Source organism: Equus przewalskii, chromosome 9 (assembly GCF_037783145.1).
Source record: "Equus przewalskii isolate Varuska chromosome 9, EquPr2, whole genome shotgun sequence".
NCBI classification, from domain to species: Eukaryota; Metazoa; Chordata; class Mammalia; order Perissodactyla; family Equidae; genus Equus; species Equus przewalskii.
Window position 1 is genome coordinate 24070546 of NC_091839.1, and position 11090 is coordinate 24081635.

Genomic DNA, 11090 nt, shown 5'->3' on the forward strand with positions numbered 1-11090 from the left:
TTATATATAATTATATATAAGATACATATTATTAAATATAACATAATATATTATCATATATTATATTATATATTTATATATTATATAAAGAAATCTATTATATTATTATATATATGTGATATATAGAAATATATATAGAAAAATATATAGAAATTAAATATATATTATCATATTATATATTATATATATTCATATATTATATAAAGAAATTGATATTATTATATACAATTATATATGATATGTAAAATATATATTATTAAACATATATGTTATATTATATATTATATTATATTATTATATTATATATTTATATATTATGCTAAGACATCTGTTATAGGGTATTGGCTCATGCGATTATGGAGACAGAAGTCCCATGATCTGCTGTCTGCCAGCCGGAGGGCCAGCGACGTAGCTGGAAGGCCCGAGAACCAGGGAGCTGGCTCGGCTGCCGTCGGGCTCTGAGGTCCCGAGAACCAGCGTCGCGAGGGCCGGTCAGCGTTCCGGCTCCGGCAGCCCGGCAGGGGACAAATCATCTTATCGTCCCAGTCAGGCCTCCGTGGGCTGGGCGACGCCCATTCGCCCCGGTGAGGGCCGGCGGCCTCATCCGTCTACTGATTCTGGAAACGCCCTCAGGGACACACCCCAAAATAACGTTTACCTGAATATCCGGGCATCCTGGGGCCCAGTCAAGACGACACATGAAATTCAGCATGGCATCGCCTTCTGATTAACTCCAGGTTAACTAGTCAGGAGCTGGATGGCGTCTGCTGGGCTCCCCGCACCTCTGCCATATAACAACCTGTCAGGAGGGATGTCCCCGCATCCACAAGCCCCGCCACCTGAAGAAACAGGGCTTGTTCTACGAGGCACGGGTCACCGGGGGACGTCACAGAAGGCAGTGGCCACCCTTGGGGAGGGGATTGGGCATGTATCTGTCCTTGTCCACATTTTTGTACTTTGTAAACAGAGGGCCCTGTTTTCTCCATACAGATGGGACCCTGTGTCCTCCTCCGAGAGGTCCGCCCTGACTCCCCCAGGGTGGCTGAGGGGTCTCCTTGGGCTCCCATGCCCCGGCAGCCTCCCTGGGCTCCTGACCATGCATGTGAGACCCGCTAAACAAGCCTTGGACGGAGGCCGACAGTAGGGTTGGAGACACTCCCAGGGAAATCACTTCCCGGTTATTGGAGTCACTTCCTGGTTACAGGAAATGACGTTCCTTCCGGGCTCTGTTCCTGACTGGGAGACTTCAGAGGTCCTTTATTTACCACCCTAGTGACCTGAGGACGGCACTCCTTCCATGTGGGGAGGCCCGTCAGGACAGGGCAGGCAGGGGCACCCATGGGAGCCCCAAGATATGTCAGAAAGGAGCATCCTTAGTCCGTGGGACGTGCACGTGGGTCCCCTTGGCTCCCTCCCCTTGGGAAGAGCCAACAGCCATGACCCAGGAGACTTCTCCTGTCGGCACCACCACTCCCCGCTTGGTTAAAGTGCACCTCTGCTCTCTTTACTCCACTTGTGTGAAAAAGGGTTTTCTTCTTAGTCCCTGGCCCTGGGAGTCCTGTCTGCTCCAGATACGTCCCCGGGGTGTGTGGGGAGAGGCAGGTGCTCCAGGTACACCTCGCCCCAGCTCCTAATCCTCTTTTTTCTAGTGAGTTTAGGCTGTGCCACCACCAAGGTGATGGACCGAGTGGCCAAAACCAGAATCAAATGTCCACACAGCAAAACCCCACAGACCCCCGTCCTTCTAGAGGGCAGGGTGGTGGGTTGGAGAATTCCGGCATCTGGGGCGGGGAGCATTGGTGCAGGCCCAGTGAGTGGGACCTGAGCCCCCTCCCCACTCTGTGATTGAAGTGGGCAGGGCCTGGACTCTGAGGGGCTGGGGCTGGATGAGATGCCCAGTCTAGTTGGAGGGGTTCGGTCCCCCCAAAAAGCACCTGGGGTGGGGTGGTGTTGGCCAGAAACAAGAACGCCTGGTGCCTGGAGGGGCGTATGTCCAGATGTTTGCTTGGTTCCACAGTTGAACCCTGGGAGGCCGTCACCCCCCGCAGCCCAGGACATGCTGGGTCTGCCTCTCCTGCTCCACTTTTGTCCAAAGCGCTTAGTAGCGTGCAGTGTAGGGCATCTCCCTCATCACCTCCCCTCACCCCTGTAGTTCTGTAAACTCACTGGAACAGGACTTTTGTTGTCCTCTGCCCCCACGTCCTGGAGCAAGACCTGGGGAGGGGCCTGGGTCCAAACTGAGGGTCTGGACACCGCAGGGCCTGGCCTGCGCGCCTCGGGTGATTTCCTGTAGTCTCCTCTGTGTCAGGGTGCTTGTCTGCCTCAGGGCCCATGGTGTCCCGTGAACGGCTTTGCAGAGGAATCTACATACAAGGGTTCCATGAGGGCTCCAGCTCAGGGGTAGACTCGGGGAACAAGCCCTCCTCCCATCTGTGTCCCCAAGATTCCTCCCTGGCCTGGAGAGCCAGCCACAGGGCTGGCCTCAGAGTTGGTGTCCCATCACTTGTCCCGCAGGGCTGTTACTGCTCTTTTGAAAATGAACCTGTCAAGTCTGCACTACCTTTTTTTTTTTTCCCCTCCAAAGAGGAGCCAGGCACAGAGAGTGGGAGCATTGCTGGAGGCCATTGACTTCAAACCCTTTGCTTGCTTTCTGACTCCAAAGTAGGGGACGGCTAACAAGGGCAGGGGCTGGGACTCTGCCTCTCCCACCTTCCTCATTACACCTCCCAGCAGACAGGTAAATCGGGCTGGCTGGGGCTCCAGCTGCACCGGGAGCTCCTTTCATTATTGCAGGGACCGAAATGGGCTGAGATGAGGTGGGTGGACTGCGTTCTGCCAGGTGGCCAGGTAGGCAACACATTCCACATCTGCACCCCCACCCTGTATGGCACCCTTCTTCCATCCTGGAGCAAACGTTAGGGGGCAGGGCCTGGTGTGCTGGGAGCTCTGGATGCAGGTGTGGAGGACCCCAAGGGGCAGGGACTCCCAACTCCACCTCTGGTGGCTGCAACTCTCTCCTCATCCTTGTCTCCCCCTCTTTACTCCTCCATAGCTCTGGGCTCTGATCACGTGGCCCTCCTGGTGCCTGGGGCAGCCTCCTTTCTGGCTGGGGAGGCAAAAGCTGAAGTGAAAGGAACGTTTGGGTTGAGGTGGAAGTCAAGGGTTTTACATGTGTGAATTCACTGGAGACTTCATAAAGACCCTGCAGGGCAGAGACAGGTCCACACGGGCTCAGATCACACTGAGTTCCAGCCCACCTGGGGGCCCTGGAAACCGTATGGGAGGCTGCAAAAACTCACTCATTCAACTCAAAAGAGTACCACCTGCTTCTGATCAGGCCCCTGGCTGCTTGTTGGGGACACTTGGGTAGCAAAGGCAGACCCCATCCCTGCTGTCATGGAACATAGATGAGTGCCACTGAGCATGGAATGGGACCCTACCTAGTCTAGGGAGCTTTCCAGCAGGAGTTGAGAAGGGATGGGGTAGGAGGGCATTCTGGTCTGAGAAAGAGCCTGCGGAGTGGCTCTTTCTGCCTTGGAGCAATGGTTCTCAACGAGGTGATGTCCAGAGACAGGTATCATAAGGTGTGGGGGAGGGGAGCGGGCGGAGAGGGAGTGTTGTTGGCCTCTAGTGGGTGGAGACCAGACACGCTGCTGACCATCCTACAATGCACAGGACGGCCCCCACAGCAAACAGTGATCCGGCCCAAATGGTCACTAGCACCGTGATCGAGAAACTGTGTTGGATGACCAGCAGAAAAGTCAGTATGGCACCAAGGCCCAGGTTGGCGGGGGCTGAGTGTGGAGGGGAGGAACAGCGAATCTGGGACAGCTTCGTCTTCTCCGAAGCCCCCAGGCCACGAAGGAGGCTCTGGGGTCCCCAGTGCCCTCGGCAGCCCCCCGCACAGCAGGGCCCGGGTTCCCACACGACCGCACACGCAGGCACACAGCAGACGCCCGGGAACCGCGAGCACGTGGGACCTCTGGGGGGCGGGAAGCACTGCAGCTCTCGGTTTCCCCACCGAGCAAATGGGAGCCCCGAGGGCCTGGGCGTGGGGATCAGGCCAGGAGTGACCACATCCCTGTTCGGAAACTGCGCAGCCCAGGAGGGTCTCTATTACAGACGAGAGGGAGTCGATACTAATAAAGCCGAACATGCGACCCCGCGTCTCGACCCGGCCTTCCCCGGCCTTCGGCTGACCCCCCACGGCCGCCTCAAACACCAGGCGGTCGGGAACCGCGGAGAACTACAACTCCCAAGATGCCTCGCGCCGCCAGCACCGCTACCGCCGGCGGCCAATGGGAAGGGTGGGGCGGGGCCTCGGCGCACGTGGCGTCGTGACGCGCCGACAGCGACGTCGGGGTTTGTGTGCGCGAGAGGCCACCGATAAAGGTTGGGTGCCTCGCGCTGGGGGCCGTTGGGAGGGAGCGCGCCCCCGCCCCCCTCCCCGGCCCCCACTCCTGCCCCGCCGCTGCCGGGGCCCCGCCTTCCCGTCGGCCCCCGCGGGACGACCTGGGTCTCCCCGGCTCGTTCCCCCGGTTGGGGCCGCAGGTGAGAGACCGGAGGGGGTGGGGGTGGGGGTGGGGGGGAGGCACCGGAGGGCGGGGACGTTGGGGAAACGGCGAGCGTGAAACCGGAAGGGATGCCTTAAAGGGAAGGGCGCTGCTTCACCTCCGACTTTTATCCGCTGGGCCGGCTCCGCCCTCTTAAGGGGCAAGGGGCTGTTCTTAGGGGGGCTGGGCATGTTCTGCAGTTTACAAGAGCTGCTCGCTTTCCACCCCTCATAAGCATGAATTCGCTCTTTAAAGGCAGGTGACAGTGTCCCAGACATTGAAGGAAAAGCTTCTCATTCTTGGTGCCTTCAAACCAGTCCCTAGTTTAGCTCAACAAAGGTGGAGATGGGTGTGCAGAGCGAGTACCCTCTTAAAGGGGAAGTCGCGCCTGATGGAAGGGTGTGGTCCCGCTTTTTGAAGGGTGCGCGCTTTACCGCTTAAGATGGGCCCCGGCTCCTCTAGAGCACAGACATCTGTTGTTGAAGTCTTGCCCGGCCTTCTGAAAGGCTCGTGCAGCTTCCTGGGATAATTAGTCTCTTAAAAGGACTTGCTTACATCTTAAAGAAAATGCTCGCCTTTTTAAAGGGAATCTTTATAGTCTGTCCAAGGGGGATGCCCAGCCTCCGTTCATTCAGTGTGTTTACCGTGCACTCACAGTGCCAGATGTCATTCTAGGCGCTGGGATGCAACAGTGAATAAGATGCCACTAGCATCTAGTGGGTAGAGGCCAGGGATGCTGCTAAACACCCTGCAATGCACAGGACAGCACCCTCGACACTGGTCCAGCCCCAACGCTCAACAGGGCTGAGGTTGGGAAACCCGAATTATAAAGTAGCTTAGAAAGTGATAAATGGGGGAAGAAATAAGGTAGAGAGAGAGCGAGGAGCACTGGCAGGGGTTGCAGATTTAAGTAGGGTGTTCAGGGCATGCCTCCTTGAGGGGACACTTCAGCAAAGACTTGGAGGTGAGGGAGGGAGCCCTGTGGACATCGGAGGGAAGAGGGTAGCAGCCACGGGCTTGTGCAAGTGCCCCAGGTGGGAATGGGCGTGCCTGGCCAGACTGGGTGACTCGAGTGCTGTGAGGGTCTGAGAGGCCAGCAGGAGGACAGTCAGGCAGCTGGGGTGGGGGGAGGGCGGGGGGGCTTGGGAAGTCTGTAGGCTCCCGTAAGGGATTTATTTTCTGCTCTGGAATGGGAGCTGTGGAAGGCTTTCGGCAGGTTCCCTTCGGCCTCCAGGCTGGGAACAGACTGCGGGTGGAAACATGGAGATCTGTTAGGAGGCTGTTGCAGCCGCCCAGGAGGGAGATGTCGGTGCCCTGGACAGAGGTGGTAACGGGGGACCTGGTAAAAGTGGCCAGATGCCAAGTATGCTCCTGCTGGAACAGGGCAGTCAGCTGGCAGACTGGTCACACAGAGTGAGAGAGAGAGAGGAGGCCCCGAGGCTTCGGCCTGAGGAAGATTAGAGCTGTTTTCAGGGTGGAGAAGACTATGGGTGAAGGGGGGGGTGGGTTGTGTGCGGGGGAGAGCAGGAGCAAAAGAAACTGGAGTCAGATTTTGGGCATGTTTGGTTTGAGGTGTTGTTAGGCATCCAGATGCCTAGCAGGGCTTTGGAGCAGGAGAGGTGTCAAGTAGAGATCAGTTTTGGGGTCATCCTGTTTATAGATGGTGAAGTCCTGAGAGTGGGTGAGGGCTCCCAGGGAGAGAGTGTGGATGAGGAGGAGGACCAGGGGTTGACAAAGCCCTGGGCTCCCCTACATCCACAAGTCAAGGAGGTGAGGAGGAAGCAGCCCCAGGCCCTGAGAAGGGGTGGCAAGAGGAGAGGGGAATGGCAGAGGCCAGGGCAGGGCTTCCAGGAGGGAGGGATCCACTGCCCACTGAGCAGAGACCATGGCATTTAGCCCCATGGAGGCCCTGAGTGGGGTGGGAGGGCTCTGACTGACGGGGTTTGAGATGGGAAGGAGCATGTGTTGACGGCACTTTTGAGTTGCTTTGTAGCAAAGGAGAGGAGAGAAATGCAGCGGTAGTTGGAGGGGGAGGTGGGGTGAAGAGTTTTTGTTGCTGTTTTTTTAAAAGATGGGAGATGTAGCTTGCGGGCAGGCAGACGGGAATGGTCCAGGAGATGAGGCAGACTGCTGTGGGTGGGAAGGCAGCGTCCACCGGCCCGGGGCAGGCATTCTCAGCTCAGCCCCACTGGCGTTTTGGGCGGGATCGTTCCTTGGTGCGGGGTGCCGTCCTGTGCATTGTAGGGCGTGGAGCAGCATCCCTGGCCTGTACCCCTCACATGCCAGGAGCACCCGCTCCTCCCGTCAACAACCAGCCAACCAGAACAGTCTCCAGGCATTGCCAAGTGTCCCTGGGCCATGGCCCTGTGGTGCGGGGACTTGGTTGCCCTGTTGAGCACCACGGGTGTGGTGGTGGGAACGTGGTTCTCTTCTGATTGCTTTATTCTCTCAGTGACGAGATCAATGGCAGGGTCACCTGCCAAGAGCAGGAGGGGACAAGAAACAGGTTTTTGTGAAAAGGAACATGCCACTCTTACCTGGGGAGTGAATGGAATAGAGAAACGCAGCAAGGGCAGTGCAGGGCGGCCAGGAGGGAGCCTCGAGATCCTCAGGCATGAATGAGAGGGAGACGGAGGACCAAGTCACGATGGGATGGGGGACGGAGGGTGTGGAGCCTGGAGCATGGCCCATCTGGAGTCTGGGGGTTTTTTGGTTAGGGTACCAAGAGGGAGTGGGCAGGCAGGACCGGAGGTGGGGGAGAATGGGATGCTCACAGGGGCTTTAGTTAGAGTGAAAGGGCTTAGGGTATGGCGGTGAGAGGGAGTCTGAGGCAGGGTGGAGGATGGGGAGTGGAGGAACAGAGGTCAAGGACGGGAAGCCAGGGTGCTGGAGAGCATCCAGCCTTCTTCAACGACACTGCCTGGCCCCCTCAGGCCTGTCGTACCTCCTGGAGGTGATGGCCAACATCCTAAGGCAGGTGACCAACTCCTCCCACTTTGCCTGGAAGTTTCCATTTTAGCACCTGAAGCCTCACATCCCTGCAGTTTCTCGTTCCGGGACAAACCCGGACCGTTGGAAGCCCTAGTCCTCAGGGAGGTTCCCTGCGGCGGGGGTGGCCTGGGGAGGCGCCCTCTACCTCCTGTGGGGCCCTAGGGTGGGGCTGGGGATGAGCTGGTGCGGCCTGCGGGTGGAGGCAGGGGGAGCGCCCGCCCTCCCCTGACCCGGAATCCCCCCCAGGTGTGATGGTCGGCTCCCACGCAGACATGGCGCCGGCCTCTACCGCCGAGGGCGCCGGGGAGAAGCCCGGCCCCGCAGCCCCCGCCCCGGCGGCCCAGTACGAGTGTGGGGAGTGCGGCAAGTCGTTCCGGTGGTCGTCGCGGCTCCTGCACCACCAGCGCACGCACACGGGCGAGCGGCCCTACAAGTGCCCCGACTGCCCCAAGGCCTTCAAGGGCTCCTCGGCCCTGCTCTACCACCAGCGGGGCCACACGGGCGAGCGGCCCTACCAGTGCCCCGACTGCCCCAAGGCCTTCAAGCGCTCGTCCCTGCTGCAGATCCACCGCAGCGTGCACACGGGCCTGCGCGCCTTCACCTGCGGCCAGTGCGGCCTGGCCTTCAAGTGGTCGTCGCACTACCAGTACCACCTGCGGCAGCACTCGGGCGAGCGGCCCTACCCCTGCCCCGACTGCCCCAAGGCCTTCAAGAACTCGTCCAGCCTGCGGCGCCACCGGCACGTGCACACGGGCGAGCGGCCCTACACGTGCGGCGTGTGCGGCAAGAGCTTCACGCAGAGCACCAACCTGCGGCAGCACCAGCGCGTGCACACGGGCGAGCGGCCCTTCCGCTGCCCGCTCTGCCCCAAGACCTTCACGCACTCCTCCAACCTGCTGCTGCACCAGCGCACGCACGGCGGCCCCGCCGTGCCCGCCCCCGGCACCCCCGCGCCGCGCGAGCCCGCCGCCAAGGCCCTGGGCGCGGCCGCCTACCTGCAGCGGCCCCTGCCGCCGCCCAGCCCGCCCGCGCCGCCGCCGCCCGCGCCGCCGCCCGTGGTGCCCGAGCTCTTCCTGGCCGCCGCCGAGACCACGGTGGAGCTGGTGTACCGCTGCGACGGCTGCGAGCTGGGCTTCGGCAGCGAGGAGCTGCTCCTGGAGCACCAGCCGTGCCCCGGGCCCGAGGCGGCGCCGGCGGCCCAGGTCGGGCCTCCAGACGCGCCTAAGGCCGACCCTCCGCCGGTGCCCTCGCTGTCCCCGCCCGCCGCCCTGCCGCCGCCGCCGCCCGCCGCCGCCGCCCCTGGCTTCGCCTGCCTGCCCTGCGGGAAGTCCTTCCGAACGGTGGCCGGCCTCTCGCGCCACCAGCACAGCCACGGCGCGGCCGGTGGCCAGGCGTTCCGCTGCGGCAGCTGCGATGGCGCCTTCCCGCAGCTCGCCAGCCTCCTGGCGCACCAGCAGTGCCACGTGGAGGAGGCGGCTGCCGGGCGCCCGCCCCCTCAGGCCGAGGCTGCCGAGGTCACCTGCCCCCAGGAGCCGCTGGCCCCCGCCGCCGCCGCTGCGCCCCCGCCGCCCGCGCCCGCGCCCGCACCCGCAGCCGCCGAGCGGCCGTACAAGTGCGCCGAGTGCGGCAAGGCCTTCAAGGGCTCGTCGGGGCTGCGCTACCACCTGCGGGACCACACGGGCGAGCGGCCGTACCAGTGCGGGGAGTGCGGGAAGGCATTCAAGCGCTCGTCGCTGCTCGCCATCCACCAGCGCGTGCACACGGGCCTGCGCGCCTTCACCTGCGGCCAGTGCGGCCTCACCTTCAAGTGGTCGTCGCACTACCAGTACCACCTGCGGCTGCACTCGGGCGAGCGGCCCTACGCCTGCGGGGAGTGCGGCAAGGCCTTCCGCAACACATCGTGCCTGCGGCGCCACCGGCACGTACACACGGGCGAGCGGCCGCACGCCTGTGGCGTGTGCGGCAAGAGCTTCGCCCAGACCTCCAACCTGCGGCAGCACCAGCGCGTGCACACGGGCGAGCGGCCCTTCCGCTGCCCGCTCTGCCCCAAGACCTTCACGCACTCCTCCAACCTGCTGCTGCACCAGCGCACGCACTCGGCCGAGCGTCCCTTCGCCTGCCCCATCTGCGGCCGCAGCTTCGTCATGGCCGCCTACTTGCAGCGCCACCTGAGGACGCATGACCCGGCCAGTGCGGCTGCCAGCCCTGCGGCCCCTGCCGCCGGCCCCCAGCCCTCCGCCCCCCTGGCTGCGGCTCCAGCCCCCTCTGCCACTCAAGATGTCCACGTGCTCCCCCACCTCCAGGCCACGCTCTCCCTAGAGGTGGCAGGGGGCCCGGCCCAGGCCCCGCCCGCAGGCCCGGCAGCCCCCAACTCCCAGACATTTCTCCTGGTGCAGACTGCCCAGGGTCTCCAACTCATCCCCAGCAGCGTGCAGCCCCCTACGCCCCCGCCCCCACCCGCACCCCCCAAGCTCATCCTGCTGCCCTCCTCCAGTACTGGTGGTGGGGGCGGCCGTGCAAGGCAGGGCCCCCGCGCTGTGGGGAAAGCTGGTCAGGGGGCTGGAGTAGTTTGGCTGCCCGGCCCTGGGGGGCTGGGGGTGCAGGGAGGGGGCAACGCCGGGGCCAGCGGGGGAGGGCAGAGCCTCATCGTTCTGCAGAATGTAGGGAGTGGGGAGGCGGGGCCACAGGAAATGAGTGGGGTCCAGCTCCAGCCCCTCCGGCCAGCCCCGGAAGTAACCACGGTCCAGCTCCAGCCGGCACAGGAGGTGACCACGGTCCAGCTCCAGCAGGCACAGGAGGTGACCACGGTCCAGCTGCAGCCGGCACAGGAAGTGACCACGGTCCAACTCCAGTCTGTGGCGGGCCAGCTGTCCAATCCTAGTGCAGGAACAGTGACCACTGAGGCCCCCAACCTGCTGGTGGTTCAGAGTGGAGCAGCAGAGGAATTACTGGCGGGCCCCAGCCCTGGGGAGCCGGGTGACGGCGAGGCCAGCGCTGGTGTGGTCCAGGATGTGCTCTTTGAGACGCTGCAGACGGACGAGGGATTGCAGAGCGTCCTGGTGCTGAGCGGGGCCGATGGGGAGCAGACCCAGCTGTGTGTGCAGGAGGTCGAGACCCTCCCCCCGGGGCTGGCTGAGCCGCCTGCCCCCGGCCCCTCGGGACAGAAACTGCTCATCATCCGCAGTGCCCCGGCCACCGAGCTGCTGGAAAACAGCAGCGTTGGGGGAGGCGCCGCCACGCTGCAGCTGCTGGCCCCACCGCCACCTGGCCCAGCCTCGCTCCCCGCGGGCATCCCTGCGGCGCCCACTTCCCAGATGGTACAAGTGGTCCCTGCAGGAACTGCGCCTGGGGGCATGACCCCACAGAGCCTGCCCTCCATCCAGATTGTCCAGACTCTGCCCACAGTCCAGCTGGTGCACACGTTTTGAGTAGAACCACTGGTACCTCTTCCTGCCCCACACAGAGACCCCGACTTTCTGTCTGCCTGGTTGGGCTGGGGGAAGGGGAGCTGCAGGCCGGGCTTGCTAATAAAGACCAGAACCTCCT

General features: G+C 61.9%; 1 protein-coding gene across 1 annotated transcript; it reads left to right on the top strand.

The window, feature by feature from the left end:
* The first annotated feature begins 4347 nt into the window (after positions 1 to 4347).
* ZNF628 (zinc finger protein 628) lies at positions 4348 to 11089 on the top strand. The gene is made up of 2 exons (XM_070633470.1): positions 4348 to 4551; positions 7791 to 11089. Exon 2 carries the CDS (start codon positions 7796 to 7798, stop codon positions 10970 to 10972), a length of 3177 nt encoding a protein of 1058 aa, XP_070489571.1. The 5' UTR covers positions 4348 to 4551; positions 7791 to 7795; the 3' UTR covers positions 10973 to 11089.
* Position 11090: the final 1 nt, after the last annotated feature.

Coding starts and splice junctions, on each gene's coding strand:
- ZNF628 (XM_070633470.1), top strand. CDS start 7,796: ATGGTCGGCTCCCACGCAGACATGGCGCCGGCCTCTACCGCCGAGGGC.